The 20,735-nt window shown below is 35.9% G+C and overlaps 1 protein-coding gene across 1 annotated transcript in view; it reads left to right on the forward strand.

Moving 5' to 3' along the window:
- The window catches only part of LOC125678884 (collagen alpha-3(VI) chain-like), a 39,657-nt gene extending 23,299 nt beyond the window's left edge, over positions 1–16,358 (forward strand). Inside the window, exons 9-20 of the mRNA XM_048917656.2 lie at positions 1,939–2,382; positions 3,072–3,248; positions 3,500–3,919; positions 6,026–6,238; positions 6,365–6,436; positions 6,520–6,684; positions 6,970–7,042; positions 7,204–7,373; positions 8,085–8,267; positions 8,427–8,554; positions 11,431–11,773; positions 14,797–16,358. Of these exons, the coding sequence (XP_048773613.2) occupies positions 1,939–2,382; positions 3,072–3,248; positions 3,500–3,919; positions 6,026–6,238; positions 6,365–6,436; positions 6,520–6,684; positions 6,970–7,042; positions 7,204–7,373; positions 8,085–8,267; positions 8,427–8,554; positions 11,431–11,773; positions 14,797–14,897 (2,489 nt within the window). The 3' untranslated portion in view covers positions 14,898–16,358. The remainder of the gene's footprint in view (positions 1–1,938; positions 2,383–3,071; positions 3,249–3,499; positions 3,920–6,025; positions 6,239–6,364; positions 6,437–6,519; positions 6,685–6,969; positions 7,043–7,203; positions 7,374–8,084; positions 8,268–8,426; positions 8,555–11,430; positions 11,774–14,796) is intronic.
- Positions 16,359–20,735: the final 4,377 nt, after the last annotated feature.

The raw sequence follows: 20,735 nt of genomic DNA on the forward strand, positions 1-20,735 counted from the left end.
CATATGATGGCATTGCTTCGAATTCTCTAATGACCCAAAACGGTGATCCTTTTCAAACGCTCGTCTTTTGAAGGGCGTATTATGGCATATGCTTTACTATCCGTTTCATAGCTTTTTCGTGTCTCGGCAATATAGTTTACTTTATAAAACTTAAAGTCTATCAAACTTGATCAATTGATGCATCTTAGGGAGGAAGGTATATTCTGATTCAAATTTAGGTCTCTGAGACCTCCATTAGCAATTTTATCGCTATACGTACTCAAATCGAGGACGTATATTTTGCACACGGTCAGGCTTAGAGCCATCAAACGTGGTCAGTGGATACATCTTGGGAGGACCCAAAAGTAGGTCATTGAGGCTTCAATTTAGAATTGAAAATAATAACTTCACAGCTTGTTTCTCCGAGCGCGCAACATCAACATGCATCATGTACACGTTATACTGTGCGTGTATATCAATTGATTTAGCGATGAGTTTTATTTAAACATGGTTTTGCATGTTGATACAATTTGGTCAACATATCTTTTAGAGATTTTTGGCTATGAATTTGGACGAAGATGATATTGATAATATTTTCATAGTTTAAACTAATTTCTCTCAGAGAGATTGATGTATACATATCAAACCTATTTGTTACAGTTGCATGGTTTACCATTGATTTGGAAACTAGCACAGTATTCACTTCCGCCATAAGTTCGATTCTAAGCTGCGACAAAACTGTATCAACAAAAAAGGTGCATGTAGTGACTGTTCTTAAAATTATTTCACCACGTGCTCTTGTGGGATAATTATAAAGTCTGTGATATAGACTTCGCACATTTTGATAATTTCTGGTATTATGCAAGGAGAAATGTAGATATAACTCTTGTGCATTACAAAAGCTTCTATATATGGACATTGTTAAGCTATTGCAGTAAAGAAAGAAGATCCTTGCATTACTAGTTCGGTGACTTAACCACTTAAGTAACCAGACCGGTATACAAAGTAAAGCAATGCTACACGGTATAAGATTTATACCGGAAATAATACAAGACCTTTTCATACCAAGTAGATTAAATATTTTTTAAAACAAGTAACAGAAACTTCGCATATGAGCTTAAAGTGTTTGACTTATCAATATGAGAATAATCGTACAAAACTAGTACATAATTATCATTACCTACCAATCTACTAGATTTATAGCGATTGTATCCATGTGCATAGATGACGCAAGAACAGGCTTTATGGATAATGATGGAAAATCGCCATCTTTTGTACTCGAAATTGGTTAATTGATTCCTTGATAGATGTTTTCCGTCACACTCAAACGTTTTTCGAAATTGGCCGATAATAAATGTCGAATTCGTAAGAGAAAGTGTACACCTTTTCAGAAACACTAGTGAGAAGGATAGTTAAGACACACACATCATGCTATTCCTTTTGCTGAATTTGCGTTTGTAAACATACACCAATGCAGATCTTTTCAGAGCTACTTCACGAAGAAGCATCCAGTTTGGTATAAATAGTTTATAATGTATTTTCTTGTTACCTGGGCTATTGTAGAATGTTTCTACAACGTTTGTGTACTAAAGATCTTTCCTGTGCCTATTAGATTAGATTTTTCTCATCTTCAAATGCATAAGTACCACAAATCGAATTCGACATTCATTTATAGGTGTAGTATGGTGTGAGAGAGGTGCTATTTTATATATTACTTGAGTAGATACTCTATATGTTCCAATTAATTGAATATAAAAAGTACAAGAGGTTTCCTATCATTTATCATTTGATTTTCATTAAGTTCGCCGGTAATACTACTCGTGCAAAAGATCAAAATTAATAATTCATAAGCTTATTAATGATAAATTTCGATACTGTTTGAGTCTACGGTGGACTGCTTCATAATAATGCATTTATCAATTTTGTTTTGTTTTTATTCATGTTGAAATATCATTTCAGGCTGTAAACTCGATATAGCTTTCATAATGGATGACTCGACTTCAGTCAGCAGCACAGAGTTCACAGACATGAAAAGCTTCTTCAAAAGTCTTGTCGCCCGAATAGTTGTAGGAGATACAACGGTAAGAATCGGTGTCGTAACCTTTGGTGACGGAGCAGTTACCGCTTTCCCTCTCAACCAGTACTCTACTTCCGCTGACGTCATTACTGGTATTGAGGGTATCAGCCGAGGAAATTCGGCATATGGTAGGAGTTACCGCTACGTAGACAGAGCCCTGGAATACACACAGAAGAGCTTCTTCACCAAGGCTAACGGAGATCGTACTGACGCTGCTAATTACTACGTCGTACTTACACATGGGTATTCCTACGGATACAAGACCACGGAATTCGGATCAGTGTTACGCTCAATGACCAGCGTAATCAACGATATATTCATAGTTGGTAATTGGTATTAATAAGTAAACTACGATATAAATAATGGGACTAATTTGGTCCCATGTAACAAACACCATATAAAAAATTTGATTAAATAGAACCTAAAAGCTACTTTCGCTTTCAAAAGTTAATTTACTAACTCTAAGAAAGAGAACATTTACAATTTCCATATATAGCTACATGCAGTTAAATTTCCAACAAGAATATTTAAAATCTTTAATTGGTGTAAAACACATATAATTTTACTATTTCCTTCGCTATTTTTTCGAACAACTTCATGAAGTGTACATCATTGAAACATGTGCTCATCTTAACAAAATTGACTAGATTATTTGTTATTTTACATCGGTTGGCAATATTTTGGTCAAAGTTCCGCGATAAAAGTAAAGAAGTGTTTTAAATGGCATATAAGTAATGAGTATGACGATGGACAAAACTGCTTCATTTCTGACGTCAGATCAGAGGAAATGGTGTGGGGTTGGCTGTAAATAATAGACATTTGGTTATACACAGATGAATCACCACCTTCTTGAGAAAACAAACTAGGCAAATGGTTGTACATAGTTGTCAAATTTATCTAAACTAACTCGAATTACGCTACCAATTTTTAGATCAGTAATTGTTACAAAATATTTTACGTAGTAAATGAAAATCCCTAGACAAGCATGTAGCTTATCAGGAGTTTTCTATTCCAGGAGTTGGCATAACGTATTCCACCTACGACGCGGACTACCAGGGGGCAGTCAGTGACGCAAAGAAATACATAGAGAGCAGTAACTTCATAGGACTTCAGTGCATTAACGACATGGTGGTCTCTAACATCACAACGTGCCCATCAGCATCAATTAGTCCCTCCACTCCTGTAAACCCCAGTACGTATATTTCTTTGCATGATTGGGTTTCTGTTTTCTTGGCTTACGAAAGATTAGATATATTGTACCATTTGCGCAACTGTTCTGATGAAATCAAACAAAATGAACTCGTGATTTATATTCTGAAAAGGGAATTTGAAAGATTGATTCCGAACAATATACAGGATTTCCAATAATGTACAGGATCAGAAATATTTGATTATGAATCAGAAAGAAAAGTCTCGTTAATAAAAACTTTATTTGTTTTACAGGTTGTAAGCTAGATATAGTGTTTATTCTGGAGACAAATACATACTCTTCTAATGAGAACTATATATACCTGAAAGACTTTTTCTCCAGACTAGTTCAACAAATCGGTGTATCGTCCGACACAGTCCGAATCGGTGCCATAAGATACAACAGCAAAACATACACAGCCTTCGATCTTCAAACGTACACGACTAGTGATGACGTCAGTGATGCTTTGTTGCAGCTATCAGATTCTACAGACAGTAGATTCCTTATAGACTCCGCACTGTCTTACGCGCAATCGACCTTTTTCACTGCCGCCAACGGAGATCGCGATGACGCAGCTAATTATTACGTGTTTACAATAGATGGAATAAGGAGTGGAGCGGCAAAACAAGGCGAACTGATCGCAGCTAACTGGCCAGACACGGTCTTCGCCATTGGTAAGTATCATGTTTTTACAGTTCGAGATACATGCAAGGTGAAGATAACGAACAGTGAACAATCTCATAACTCTTATAAGCAATAGAAAATAAATAGTTGGGCAAACACTGTGTAAATGTAATTGCAAAACCTCGACGTCAACCGAATGATTTATATGTTTTCTAAGAGATTTCAATATACATAATTATAAACAGAGTAATGTTAGGGTTTCGCAAATACTGTAATTGTTTTTTTTAAATTGATAATTTGTATTGTTTGTTACTTTTTTCATGAAAGCTTAGAAAAATACCTTGATATGATTTTTAAAAAGAATTTAAAAACTGTCATTATAGCGTACATCATAGAAGAAAAATTACAACAAGAAATGTTACAAGACAGCATAACTCCCCGAAAGCATCATTATCTATATGTTATCCTCTTTGGTTCAGAAGGTTAAAGTTTTTGAAAAATATGTCAATGTTCAAGGTCACTAAGTCAAAGGATTTCTTTTATACGAAATCCCTGGCCATGAGGCATCTGTATGTGAAATATCAAATCCGTATGTACGTAGTTTCAAAAAGAAAAAGTGTAGATAACGAACATTGATCAATCTCATAACTCCTACACAGAATACAAAATTACGAGAAGGGCAAACACCAACCCCTAGACATATCAAAGGTGGAATCAGGTGCTAAGGAGGAGTAAAATATCCCGAATAAAGGAAAGCCGTATCAATTTGGGTAATAATTCTATAGTTTTCAGGTTCAGGATAACCATAGTAGTTTTCTACCCTTATCTTCCAATATCTCAGTGGGGGAGGACTGTGAACATACTGAGATACATCAGTGTTTAACATTCATCAAGTATAATAGATAAATAATTTTTTTCTTTGAAAAGAGGGGCGGTAGAAAGGGGCCACAAGCTACAACTAATGTTGGGAGTTTTTTTGCGAAATTTTGACTTTCAACAAGACAATTGAAACACCATATGCAGGTACTAATAGAACAATGCGACATCAATATGAGAAGTTGACGATGGAGAACTGATGTCATCCCGTTTGTCATAAGGTTGAGTTCTTGGTTTGCCGTGACCATCTATGTTCAATAAAATATCTAAGTACAAAGCAGATTCGGAAAACTCTATATCTTTTATTAGGTCACCTGAGTAAACTCTGATAATCTATTGCAATTGGTTGCCGTCCGTGGTCTTGGGCAGTGCGTTTAAAAATTGAACAATTTTTATTTTTTTGCACATACCGGTATATGAGATATACATTAATATTAATCTTTGCTAGCCAAGGATTTACGATTCGCTCCTCTTCTCTACAAACCCTTGGCAGATTTAGTACGATTTTAGTAGCTTTGAATGGCGCCCTCTAGCGGATGGAGAAAACATCCCCGTTTGGATTACATCATGCTTATCCAATGAAAATGTGTGTTTCAGTCACTGTTTAAAAGTTGTTTAGAAATGATTGCGCTCAGAGACTAACGCAATGTGGTATGCAAATCATTCAAAATATTAATAATAAATTTAACTATCTCTTAATTCCATACCTAGGCACCTGATCCCACCTCTGGTGTGTCCAGTGGTCCATGGTTGCCCAACTCTCTATTTTGTATTACTTATAGGAGTTATGAGATTGATCACTGTTCCTTATCTTCACCTTTCATATACCTGAAGTTAATTTTCATTATTATATGGGTGTATTTTTGTACCACTATGTGACTTGATGTCTCTGACCTGATATTTCAATCACGTAAGCAGTGCTTATTTTTTATCCATTAGGCAAGAGTTCTGTTGTTTATTGTCAAAATTATAGATCAACATACGGAGATGTATACACTATACAAATTCATATAAACACTTGGTGAACATTTGGCAGTCAGATTTATTACCATACACTCTACAATTCGTATTAAATAACGCTAAAAGATGGTGACATTCACCGCACGGTACAGCTATAGATTAGCATATTTTGTTTTACTGTTATCAAGTGATATAGGTCGAAATGCGGTAAAGTGGTTTTCTGTACAGCACATTAAATCTTTTCGGGGGTACCTTCCATATTTAGCAGAGAATTTCTAATGGAGCTACTAACACCGTTCCCCATTTACTTTCTTTTTAAGATATTGACAGCGGATATGCCACAGAATATGAAAACACTGCTGGAGACAGTAGCCGCTACTTCTATGCTGCATCCTACGCAGACCTGTCTTCTATTGAATCGTCACTTTTGGCGGCCATTACCGGTTGTCCGGTCCCCACCACTACTACTACAACTACCACTGACAGATCAGTTACCACCACTGTAGACGCCTCCCTGGAGAATGCCGATGTCTGTAAGTATTGCACCAACCGTTTTTGAAAAAACATATCAATATTTCGTCATTCTCATGCAAAATATATCATTTCGAGTATGTTTTGAAATCATTGATCGATTTTGCATTCTTTCCTTCCTCTTCTAGCTGCCCCATGCCCAAGCAGTTTACTTTATCTGTATCCAGAAGATTTAACTGCAAGCAATGATGGAGAAAAAGGTATTCTTTCATAAAGATAAAAAGGCGTGTTATAATTCGTCTTGCAAAACATTTTACATGTTCGTACAATATATCCATTTCAGAAGTGATTTACCTGATGACAGATTTTGTTTTTGCCGCACCTAGTTGCTCGCGCATTACGTCATGGGAATTTTCCTACTCCAAATCTGGTTGGATAGATTTTATGGTGTGGAGACCTTCAGGGAATAAATATAAACTGGTGGCATACAACACGATATATGTTGATGGTAAGCACATTAAATTTTCTCCATGCATATTTCTATATACATGTAAGTAAAATCTATGGCAAAGATGGTGAAGTGATACATACATTTGTATATTAATGGAGTGTAGCGGAAATGTAGCGGTCGGTATATAGGGAACTTGTACTTCCTCGCTAGTGAGCTAGCTTTTCAAGTGATGTGGTAGAGTCCGTATCTTGGTCCCTTGGATGGATGATCCTTACACGTTACAGTATTATCATGATACATGAATTTATATACAAACTAATACATTGTTTACGATGTATACAGGGGCTAACACAACTGTCTACACTGTAGTGGAGTATGAGAGAATTGCAGTGCTTGAAAACGACGTCATTGGATGGTAAGAAATAAAACAATGAAAACCAAACCTTTCAACTGTTAATGAAGTCTGTAAAAGTCAATTTCTATTTTTATCTTTTTTAACAAAATAAGGATTGAAAATTAACTTATCACTTGCAATTTAATATATATCCATTTAGTTTCATTCCATTCATTTATAAGGCGCTGTGAGGGAGATAATGTTATCACAAATGGAGACTGTTTAGGACCATGCGCAGAGGGATTTAAAGCGTCTGCCGGAAGTATAGAGAAAGGAGATGAGTTCGATTGGGCGAACTTGGGTACTGCAATAACTGGGACAGCCTATGCTATTAAAGCATGCCTTGAAGACAGTGAGAAATAATAAATACTTTTGATTTGCTATTATCCTGCTTGCTTATCTAAGATATTTGTATAGATACGATTCCTTAAATAACAGTTTTATACACCGATTGCGAAGTGAAGAAAGTGCGTTACCCACTTAATCAATTTGATTAGTTTGCCCTCTACAATGTCTGCGAATAATCAAACCACTATTTCATACAACATAAATATTGTCACCTTGATACCAGTGCAAAAAAAATCTGTCATATCACTAATGGTTCAGGACACACACTCTCCTGTAAATAAATATGTATAATTGTATAAAATTTAGCACATGGTACTCAGAGGTCGATTGCCTTTGAAAAAATAACTCCAATACCTGTCTCAATCAGTTAGATGGAAAATGTGAATTGCACTTTAATTTCCTCTTATGGAGGTTCTGCTAAGGCAACAATTTAACTCATACAAAATGAACACAGTTGTAATTAATAGAACTCTTACCCGAAATAAATCAGGGTTCATTTATAACTATTGACATCCGCATATGAGCGAAAAATTCTTGAGAGGGACGTTAAACAAAGCACAATCAATCATTAATGAATATTATGAATAAATATCCTTACAACCAGTTTAGCGGCTGGACATTTGCGCGTTATGAATCATCATGTGAATATAAGTGAAGATTCTCCTCTACATCGCAATTACAAATAAAATTTGTATCTTTGAACCTTTATTTCCAGATACTGTAATAGCATTTTCTAACTCTACGTTCTCGGCAAAGATTCCTGACCACTTAGCTGTGGGTTCCTTTGTACTGGTGCTGGAGGTGACGGGAGTAGACTACACAGAGGAGGTCAATTTCACCGCCTTGCAGCATCCATCCTTTACTGATTCTTTACAATACTTTGCGGTGGACCAGATAGGTACCTATATAATTAGGCAAATTCATTAAATAATAGTTCAAACTCAAGATAACCGACAAAGAGTTGTTTTTCTTTCTACAAGAGATCCTTATAAAACGCATTCCAATTTTTAATTTGTTTTGCCTCAAAATTATATAGGCCTACTACGTTTTCTTTCAGGTCAAATAGTGATTGCGAAAAAGTTAATGAAAGCTAAAATCAACAAGGAGTTTGCTATACTTGTGGAAGCAAAGGATTCCTGTGAGCACAGTGCGACTGCAACAGTCTCCATAGAAACACAAAACATGGTAACATCGATAATTTATAAATTTTATGGTTTTGCGTGTCATTTCATTTTTCCCAAATATAACATATTGTAGTTAAAATGACATGAAGAAATTTTGATTCTTAAGTGAAGGGATTTCACATCTGTTCAACATGTAGACTACTTCCCCTTCCAATGAAAGTTGATTGATGAAATGTGTTTCAAAGTAGATTCAGTAGTTGTGCACTTGTATTTCTGGAATGTCATCTATAAGGGCTAGGTTTAAAATGCTGATGTCTTTATAAAGCCCTTAATGGACTTTTTTAGCCTATTTTAGCTTACCTTAATCAAAGGGTCAAGTGATCTCTCCTGATAAATGTTTAACCGTTCTCTGTCGACGGCATCCTTGTCGTTGTAAACTTTTCACAACTTCTCCACAACCATTCAATCAATTTAATTCAAAGTTGGCACTGAGTATCCTTGGGTAAAAGGTATTCAATTGGTCATATCCCCTATCAAGAGGAGATCATTAAGAAAAGGCAAAATATGATGGGGTCATAATTTTTTAAAAGAACCACTGGGCTAGAAAAGAGATCTTAAGTGGAAGATTCTTGACATAATGCAGTTTTCAAACCATGGCCGCCAGGGGTAGGTTGAGGCTAAAAGAGGGAATTTACCTTTTACGTGGGAATAAATGTTCAAAATCTTTTTATAATCTTCTTTTCAAGAAAGCAGTACCGGACATATTGATAAGCAGCTACAGTAAGTTAGTTCTACAGCGTCCGTCCGTCTTTCTGTCTGTCTTTAAAGTTTTCATATCTTTTATTAGGTCACCTGAATCATTCAGGTGACCTATTGCTATCTGTTTTTGTCCGTCGTCGTTCGTCGTGCGTTAACATTTGAACATTTTCAGCTTCTTCTCTGAAACCCCTGAACCAATTTCAACCAATTTTGGCATATAGCATCTGTGGGTGGAGGGGAACAAAAATTGAAATTCGTGGTCCCTGCCCCCTGGGGCCTGAGGGATGGGGCAAAACCATCAAAATGAGTGTAATTTTAAAAAATCTTCTTTACTCCTGGACATCAAGAAGCCAAACTGTGGGCATAATTATAATAAGCGTTGAGCCCTCTACCAACATTGTGAAATTCATGGCCCCTAGGGCAGGGGTTCTTCTGTTAGAGTGGGGCTCTATTGGTCATATAGTGAAAATGTAGAAATTCTTTGAAAATCTTCTTCTCTGTCTCTGGGTATTAAGTAGACAAACTAATAGCATGGTAATGATGAGCAAGGATGCCTCTTTAAAAATTGTGAAATTCATGGCCCCTGGATCAGGGGTTCTGGTGTGTTAGGGTGGGGCTCTATTGGTCATATAGTGAAAATGTAGAAATTCTTTGAAAATCTTCTTCTCTGTCTCTGGGTATTAAGTAGACAAACTAATAGCATGGTAATGATGAGCAAGGATGCCTCTTTAAAAATTGTGAAATTCATGGCCCCTGGATCAGGGGTTCTGGTGCTAGGGTGGGGCTCTATAAGTCATATAGTGAAAATGCATTATTTCTTTGAAAATCTTCTTCTCTGTCCTTGGGTATTAAGTAGACAGACCAATAGCATGGTTATGATGAGCAAGGATGCCTCTTTCAAAATTGTGAAATTCATGGCCCCTGGGTCAGGGGTTCTGGTATTAGGGTGGGGCCCTATTGATCATATGTGAAAATGCATTTTATTTCTTTGAAAATCTTCTCCTCTGCTGCTGGGTATTAAGTAGACAAACTAATAGTATGATAATGATGATCAAGGATGCTTCTTTCAAAACTGAAATTTATGGCCCCTGGGTCAGGGGTTCTGGTGCAAAGGCGGGGCTGATTGATTATATAGTGAAAATGCAATATTTCTTTGAAAATCTTCTGTTTTTGTCCGTCGTCGTTCGTCGTGCGGTAACATTTGAACATTTTCAGCTTCTTCTCTGAAACCCCTGAACCAATTTCAACCAATTTTGGCATATAGCATCTGTGGGTGGAGGGGAACAAAAATTGTAAAAAAAAAAAAAAAAAAAAAAATTCGTGGTGCCTGCCCCCCTGGGGCCTGAGGGGTGGGGCAAAAACCATCAAAATGAGTGTAATTTTAAAAAATCTTCTTCTTTACTCCTGGACATCAAGAAGCCAAACTGTGGGCATAATTATAATGAGCGTTGAGCACTCTACCAAAATTGTGAAATTCATGGCCCCTAGGGCAGGGGTTCTTGTGTTAGGGTGGGGCTCTATTGGTCATATAGTGAAAATGTAGAAATTCTTTGAAAATCTTCTTATATTGGTTTTATCTAAGGAGTAAATAACCCTTTTCTTTATGACGTCTCAGACCTAGGTTTTTTAAAAAGGATTATTGATTGAACATAAAAATGACACATGTACTTCATGACTACATAGCTATTCAATGTTTCTTCCATCCAAAAGTAAAATTCTTATATTTAAACACAAACCTAATTCAAACATTGGAAGGTTGTTACATGATACTCAGGTGACCTATAAGGCCCCTGTGCCTCTTGTTTGTGTTAAGAACCACAAGGCTAATTTAAACCAAACTTGCCATAAATCATCATTGGGTAAATGGAATTTAATATCATTCAAATGAAAGTCTCGCTCTTTTCAAAGGGGGAGACAATTAAGAAATATTGAAAAAAGGTGTCTTTTTAAACAATCTTCGGAACAACCTTTGGGGAGACAAGAAAGTTTCTTTAATATGTGAAGATTTAAGATTGTTCAAATCATGCCCCCTCGTTTGCATGATCAGTGATTATTGATATGCAAACATTCTAAGTTAAACCCGACGGTAGAGTGGGATAACAATAGAGGAACAAAGTGTAATATTTTTATTGTTAAGAGCATGTTAAATTCTGATGACAAATAATTTGGTCGTTTCAGCCTCCTGAAATACTAGACCTGCCGAATTCCATATCTATATCCGAAGAAACGGAAGCAGATAAGATGTTGTACTCCACGAATGTTGAAGATCCCACAGGTGACGATGTCTGCTGCACGCTAGAAAGTGTGTCCCCCCAGACGCTTAATTTTAACCTTACCGGAAGCGGGAGCGGATCCCGTGCCATCTATTCTATTGTATCTGGTTCAAAGCCAGCGTTTTCCTACAAAGACTTTAACTCCTACATTGTGAAAGTCTGTTGTGATGACACGGAGGACAAATCTACAGGAGTGTTAATTGTTAATATCAAGAAACCAGACAAAGCTACAACATATGAACCACCGGGTAAGAACTGCGAATTTTATGACAACGATCTAGCCAGGAAATGTTATTTTTAATTTACGAATATGGGCAAACCTTTTAATATAAATCTAAATGTTTCAGAATTTTTTTTTTAACTCATGTGAGTGTAACGCTGCAAGTGAACAAGTTAACACACCTAACGTCTGTCTGTAATTTTTTTATCGTAACTGAATGGACGCGCATGCAAATTGCCCATTGGTGAGGATTCACCATTAAGGACTCAGTTTCACACTAACGCGTGGCGGGTAAAATTAAGTTTGTGACGGTTAAATCAGCATTAATTGTCGCAAATAACAAATGAGAAGATAGTTATTCCCTAAACACATGTACCAGGTGCATGGATGTTACTTTCAATGAGGTTTCCGGGGGTAAATCTTGAATATGATGAAGACTAGAGTAAACTAAACTTGTAGCCCATACAATGATGTATGGATCTTTCATGAGGAAACTATGCTTATTTTGACAATCTAAACTTTACTTGCCGTATGGGATCAACTATTTTGTTTAAGGGAAGTGAACATGAAAAAAATATTTGTTGCATGATAAACTTAAAACACCGCCTGAAACTAAATAGTGGCCTGAAACTAATTTGCTTCTTTCTATTACAAGATTTGATCAATTAAACACTCTAAGTGAAAGGTTTATGGAAGTATCCATTATTTCCCAGCATGCACCTTTGCTCTGACATAGATGAGACACATTGTTGGTGGTGACTGGGTCACTCAGTGTTACAGCAGAAGATTATGGATTCATACTAGAATTGATGGATAAGGTTTTGGTGCAAAAAGCATTAAAATCATGTCTAATAGCTATCCATCAAAAAATGAAGAAAAAACTCCTACAAAATATCACCAGTTCCTCCAACTTCTGAACGTACTCAGAAGCACTGTATATTTCAAGATTCAAAATCAATTGATTTTATTAGATTACAAAATTTAGAAATTCATTTCAAAATTAAGGATTATCTCCCTCATGCATAGCTCTTATCCTTGGACGAATTTGGCTCCACTTTTTTGGCACGCTGTTTTTGGCTATATTTAGCTCTAAAACTTCATAGTTATTTCGGATTTCAAACATTTCGGTTGAGCATCACTGAAGAGACATTATTTGTCGAAATGCTCATCTGGTGCATCAAAATTGGTACCGTATAAGTTTTACATTGTAAACTATTTTGAGATAATTAAAGTGAATGTGTCATATAAATGTACTGCAATATTGTCATGGAATTTATATATTGATAATAATTGATGTACATGGACAACAGATAAATTTTGGAGATGCATTAAATTTACAATCATATCATTTGCTTACACAAGAAGATACTTATTCAGAGTCTGAGGTTTCACGAAATCCTTCATGATACGCAACTTCCGAGATAGCAGCTCTTCTGTGATAGAGGTACGTTCAATGTTCTGTTGAACACTTCGGTGGGTAGAAGATGTATACACATTATAGACTACTATGTAAGTACGGATAAAAGTAATGAGAGTGTAAATTTTGTTTATATCAGCCGTTAGTATAGATTAAACTGACCATATCAAGAACAATATTTGTTTGAATTAGGCCATTAAATAAAATATGAAATTATAATTTTATTCCCTGCTCTGCATGGGGGATATTTTAATCAAAGCAAAAAGGGTGATAATCGATTTTATTTTAGAGTTATTTCATTATTAAATACTAATAAACCTACTTGTATTGTGTGACGTTTCAGTGTGGGTGGTTGCATGATGTCTGATAATCGGCCTTTAGGCAATATATGAAAGCAGCGATAACATTTGTACCCACCGCGTGTGGACGATGGTATGTTTTGCGTCTCACTGTGCGTAAGAGTTCCACAAAGGGAAAGAAGTATTGGGCAACTTGGAAATTGCGTATTAAAGTGTTTATTAGGAAATGCTCTTTTAATTTTTGTCATAACAAATGAGGGTACAACTACTCTGATTTTCCCCAAAGAGGCTGACCTCGTCTGACTCAGTTTGGTAAACTGTTTGTAGACCATAAATCTTGATTGCATGTCTGCAACAGAATTGTTACTGTATTATATGACACGTGTCTAATTGGAAATGTTAACATACAAATGGCATGTTATGTTTTAATTTTAATACATGTGAATACAGAAGGCATTTTTCATTCTTGTGTTTTTCTTACTTGTTTATAAGTCCTGTGGGTCTCTTCCTCTCTGGATACATAAATGTAAGCTGTATCAATTATAACAAGATTTGATTTACACACAGTGTCACTACATGAGTGTAGAGAACTGCACTTTATGCTTATATCTCTGTAATCTGACGCAAAATGTTCAAACTCATGACAACAAAGATACCCCCGGGCCTTGAATGTACAAAAGTAAACTTTTCTCAAGCACACCAATCAAGGAAAACATCTTCTCTCATTAAAATGAACTCTTGGTGAGGAAGAATCATTTGAGAAATAATTTCTTCCTCTGTAACATTAGGTTCAAACTGATATCCCACATTTAATTCGCTTTCTGCTGATGAAATTAAACACTGATTCTGTACACGTACAATCATGAATGTACCAAACATATAATGTGTCCTTCTGACGTCAGTATCAGTACTGCCCTCTAGTGGATGCTAAGAGATAACTCAGCAGAAGGTAATGATTTCAATATTACAACTCCAAGGATTGAAAATATTCCTTAATCTTTATGAAGCATCTCTCTCCCAACTGAAGAGAGCTACATCTGAATGATTTGAAGAATTCGTTATACCCCCACCTCTGCTGTGTCCAGAGACCCATGTTTGTCCATCTCTCTATTTTGTATTGCTTATAGGAGTTATGAGATTGATCACTGTTCGTTATCGTCATTGATGTACACCCTTTGTCATATTTTCATGCATAGAAAATTATCAAATTAAATGAATACTTCAACAAACCAGACAAATTTTTGAAGCAGAAAGATTTCACATATGCCTACATGTTGGGTGTTGTTTTTTTTGTATTCTTCAAAATCAAGTAATCTACAAATTTTCTTTTTTCAGGTTGGTTTGCTTTGTCAGTAGGGGTATCCTGCATTCCAATCTTTCTCATGGCGATTATGTCATGTGTGGTGCTGATACAAACATTATTTGCTCTGGAGTGACACGTGTCGGTGAATATGCAATACATCGTTGGAAAGAGACTGTCAAAACAAGTTACATTGTACCTTTAATAAACCTCCAGATTGATCATTTCATATGTTAAAGGCAATCCATAATCATAATATTTTACTTGTTCTGCATCAAGTTTGTTAATCTGGGGTATCATATTTTATACATATATTGTATCATATCAAATATAAGAACAACACAAATGGGGTTTTTTTTTCGAGTTGTTAGTAACAAAGATATACTATAATTTAATAAAATAAAAACTTTGAGACTATAAATGATTATGTTCTAAGTTTAATATCATAGGTTATTGTATTGAAAACCTTGGTATTGTAATCTAGCGGGTGTGATCGGTCCACAAGGGATGCTTACTCCTCCTAGGCACATGATCCTTCTTCTGGTATATTCAGGGGGCCGTGTTTTTCCTACTCTTTATTTTGTATTCTTTATAGGAGTTATGAGATTGATCACTGTTCATTTTATCTTCACTTTTCACTATGCAGTACCAAATATGACATTTTGGTGTATTATAGAACAAAGCATTCCTATGTGGGTAAACTACAGTTCATTGTACTTTCCATACGCCTGCACACAGCCAATCACATCGCCTAGGTTCGAATATACTATCAAAGAGTAAATATATAGAACTCAAAATGTAGGGTACCCAAGTTCGTCGATTAAAAAATATAAACAAAATGATGTATTCTAATATATTTATACGCAATCAATCAACATTACTACCAAAGGTCATCCCGAAATTTTGTATACTTTCAGAGATATGCAGACATCAGTTTTTAAAAAATGTCTATTTTTTACTCGAAATTTACCTGGGCCCTGGCACTGCACCACTAAACAGAATGTCTTTGAATTGCAACAACTAATTACATAGAACATGCAAGATAACATATAATTTATTACCCAAATTCCTTAATAGTTCGAAGTGACTGAAAATCGCGAATTCCTATGGCATTATATGTATTTCATCGCATACATTTCTGCAAGTTTGTCTTGGTTTGGGGAATGTTTTCAATTTTGCTCCATTAAGTTTGTCTAGATACCTACTGTCTGATTTACAAGATATTCATCCATTCTTCTAACAAAAAAGATCTGTACATGATGTATTGTTATACTTTCACAGTCTTCAACTAATACCGGGAGCCTGGTGCCCGGGACCTGGTATAATTGCAGGTGGGCATGTGGAAATTGCATACTTACAAGCCCGAAGGGCATTTAAATTCTAAAGATTAAACCTCCTTATTTTTTTATAACAATGTACTTTTGCTTTTGATTCGAATGATCAATTTATTCATCAGATGTTTCACTTTCATTCGTGAATAACTTACATGTAGCATATTAAATTAAATATCATCTATAGTATTAGATATACTTAAGTGTTGGTTTATTTTATTCTTTCAAAGTGAAGCATAACATTTTCACGACATATTGTTCTACCATGATTTCCAAGAAACTCTTTTGTATTTGAGTCCAAAAAAAAAGTGTACAGATTGGAGAAAAAAATTGTGACAATAGATACCCTCGGAAAAGTGGATTTCCTTGGCATTAAAAGGCAAATAAGAATGAAATTACTTAATAAAATTCTGGGCATATAAATATCTGTTCAGGCTAGTGGAATTAATGGATATAATGTACCTGCCCGAAGAGCATGCCCTCAAAAAAAGATCTGGCAAAGACTGCTCTCAAATAAAATACCCGAATCTGACTGGCCGAAGAATGGTTGAAGAAACATAATGTTGACCTGTAGGAATAAAACTCACACCCTCCAGGATGATAGTACTTATCAACGGGAAACAATAATTGACAACGAATGATATCATAAAGAATTATCACATGCGTCAAATTCATGCGCGTACGGTTCGACTTAGATTTTGTAAATCGTTTCAGCGTTTAAAATAGATGCGATCTGCGGTGCGTTACACCGACGCTTTGAATGAAATTGATTGATCAAAAGAAATAAAGCGTAAATCAGCAGCTTGGCAGGTGTACAAGTAGTGTGTAAGTGTAACTGGGCCATATTTGAAAATATGTTTGTTTCCCCTCTCCCGACCCTAAGTTTCTAAGGAGGGTCAGTAGGTAGGTAAAAAGGTTTTTTTAGCCAGTAGAATTTTATTTAGTATGAAATGCTCATGACCATTAACAAAGTCCGATACCAAAACGTCATAAAGCACATCATTCCACGTTTCCTCGTCAAACACATAAAGTCGGTTCCTTAATCAAGTACTTTTCACGTTTATCATTTAGGGGAAGGTGTTGATATTTCGGACAGTAATCAATGTATTTCGGAAATTCTCATTATCTAACCATTGAACATAGACATATTGTACATGAATGATGTTTTTCTGCTATCTATGCCACCCAGTTATTAAATTCCGCTGCTGCCTTTTATTTTGTGGTTCACTGAATTTTATGCATTTGTTTTTGCGCATTATGTTAACTCATATGTGGTAGTGATTTTGATTTTGTTTATAATTTTTTTTAATCATATTGGAAGCTGAAAGACATTCAGAACAAGGTAATTCAATTCTTATCAAAACTTATATACTGAGTATATCTAATTAAAGTCACTTAAAACTGTCTATGTCCTGCACATGTCTTTTTGCGTGTTATGTGTTCCTGTCCCGGGGGTCTACGTCCCACCTGGGTATCATAAAGATATTTTTTCCGGGGGTGGGCCGTCATCATTCATCATAACTATTGTCAAGGAACATGAGATTATTTGTTGTTTTTCGCTTCCTATAAATAATGAGTATCATTACATCAGGTCCTGTAATTCATTAAACAAAACCATAATGCTTAAACACACTACGGAATAAAGGCAACGTTTCATGTTTATATTAAGAACACTAGCACGTAAGTCTGTACATATCTAAATGACCTAAATCATATAGTTGAAAGAAATAACAAAGAAGTCTGACAAAAAATACATGGCTAAGTATTTAAATTACAATTCTCAGATTGGTGACTGATAACAAAATAATATTAAGCTTCTTATACAGCGGTGTCGCCGCCATCAATTTCTTCTCTCACTATAAGTGTTGGACATCACACTCTCGTTCTTTCTTTGAATTTGGTCTAAATCAACATGATGCATATATTACTGGACTGACGAATTTCATAAATTAGCTCGATCTTGACAGGTAGTTGAATGGAATGGCATCGAATTATTGTTTTCACTGGTGTCAGACAACAGTTTCTTCGCAAAATGTTCGAAATGCTTGAGGGTTTTTTATAATGGATAATTCGGAGTCAATCACAAGATTTCTATGTTGCATTTGTCAGGGCTGAGAAAAGATAACAGTTTTTATGGTTTGACAGCTATAACCTGCGATATAAATATGATTAACGTACAATGATTTCTTTTTTTTCATTTCAAATATTTGATAGAACAAATATGATGAAAAGTATATTTAATAATTTGATCTTCTATCTATTACACCAACATTGGCCGTGTCACATACAGTTCGCGTGCACTAGAAGCAGTATTCAGTAGGGTTTTAATTAACATGTCTATCACTCTATCAAAGTTTTTAATAAGACATTACATACATTGTTTTTTTATAAAAGGAGCGGAGGCATCGTCCCGATACAGATATCAGATTTTAAATGTGTTACCGTGTCCTTTAAGTTGGTGGTTGCTCCCAATGTATTGATCTCAGTGTTATATTTTTGACCATGTCATGAATTTGGTGTACGGAACAATAACATGTGAAATTGGAAATATGCATTTTTCTTCAATATTTTTCGTCATTTTATATTTAATTCAAAGAGCGGGTAAGTACAATTTTTAACTTTTATATAATTTTATAAAGTTGTGAAATAAAGATTATTAATGAAAATGTATTACTGAAATAAGCATACATTGATTTCACCCACAATACACATTAAAAATGATATGTGATGTTTGCTTTAAAGTAAAACATTACATGAAATAGGCGGAGATAACGGACAGTGAACAATCTCATCAATCCAATAAAGAATAAACATTTATTTGTATCGTAATCTAAACAGACAATTTCAGTTATCTTATTTGCACATTATTAGTCAACCTCAGTGTAGTCTGGATATTTTATTGTAATCCTTTTCCGTTCTATGATCGAACTTTTATGATATAAACTTCATGTAGCAATGTAATAATGAACGATCAATGAGTAGCAAATTACTATATACGTCGCCCTTAATTACCCATCAAAATATCTCTTTTAATTTAATTTTGATCAGGCACGAACGTACGGCATTACTACATAAGCTTACGATGGATGTAAAAAAAAAAATTAAAAAAAAAAAATCGATTCGGTGCATGATTTGATTTTGACAATTGATGGAACGACGAAAAGAACACGTGACCATGTAAAGGATGGTTAAGGCATGTTCAGCTGTTTCGGCTAAGTTAAATGACACTTTCCTGTTCCATTTGGTGGTCAGCTTTCTATGAGTTCAGCTGGAGGAAACGGAGACGGAGTTGGAATACCAAATGTATAAGGTCTGAGTCTCAAAGACAACATCTTTAGTCCTCTAAATGATTGTTTGCTCGCTTAGCCTTAAAGCCCCTTTCACACATTCACGGATCTGGAGCCAGATGCCAAATTCTAGTCATCCGGGGTGATCCGACGTCTTTGGGTTCTGTGACGTCGTAATGCCGGTGTCAACAGGTCTTATCACGATGCAGACAAGGAAAACGCCGGTTTCGCTACAGATAACCACGGTAGCTACCCGTATGACCATGGGGAAAATCCCGGTCGGTGCCGGCATGATCACGAAGCGTACGGAATATCACGGTTTCTGCCGGTCAATCCACGGCCGTTTCACGGAGATATACGGATTATCACGGTCTTTCTTCCCTGCGTTTATCGTATCTGTCCGTGTAGTTACCTGGAACAATCCGTGTACAGACCGTAGACATCCGTGTTCTTCAGCAGAAAAGTTTTGTACACGGATGACCCCGGACTTTACACGGTTACTTCGGTTGATACACGGACCTCTCGGTTGATACACGGACCTCTCGGTTGATACACTGTGGTACACGCTACCTGCACGGATCAATACGGAGAATTATCTTCCGGGACGATCCAGGGTTTGGCTTGGTCATGCCGGATTGTCCCGGACGACGCCGAATACATACACGGTTTGTACACTGTGATGGTGGATTGTCGCGGACCATCACGGATTGACAATCCGAGATAATCCGGCGTCTCATCCGTGAATGTGTGAAAGGGGCTTTAAGTATTTGATCCCACCCCCTGAGATGTCCTAAGGTCCGTGTTTGCCCAACTCTTTATCTTGCATTGCTTATAGGAGTTATGAAATTGATCACTGTTCATTATCTTCACCTTTATGGAGTTATGAGACTGATCACTGTTCGTTATCTTCACCTTAATGGAGTAATGAGACTGATCACTGTTCGTTATCTTCACCTTTATGGAGTTATGAGACTGATCACTGTTCGTTATCTTCACCTTTCATTAGTAACAACTGAAACAATATCTTTATCAAGTATAGGGCATTTTATATCCAACTTATTCAAAAATATAATGAATGCTACTGATCCAACTGCTTTTGTTATTATCATATAATACATTAGAAAAAGGAGATATAGTTTGGAAAACCAATCGCATAAGTTCCTAATCGTGGAATTATCACCTTCTCCAAAATGACAATTCCACTACCTAGCCTTTACTCTTCTTATAGGATTGATGAGATTGATGACTTTGTGTTATCTTCACTTGTTCATCAAACTCTTGGTCAATGTCTATTTCAGATTGTTATTCCATGTCACAGGGACAGTCGTACTACAGGTCGTGTCCCTCTGGTAATTA

The sequence above is a fragment of the Ostrea edulis genome, chromosome 2 (genome assembly GCF_947568905.1).
Source record: "Ostrea edulis chromosome 2, xbOstEdul1.1, whole genome shotgun sequence".
In the NCBI taxonomy this organism is placed as follows: Eukaryota; Metazoa; Mollusca; class Bivalvia; order Ostreida; family Ostreidae; genus Ostrea; species Ostrea edulis.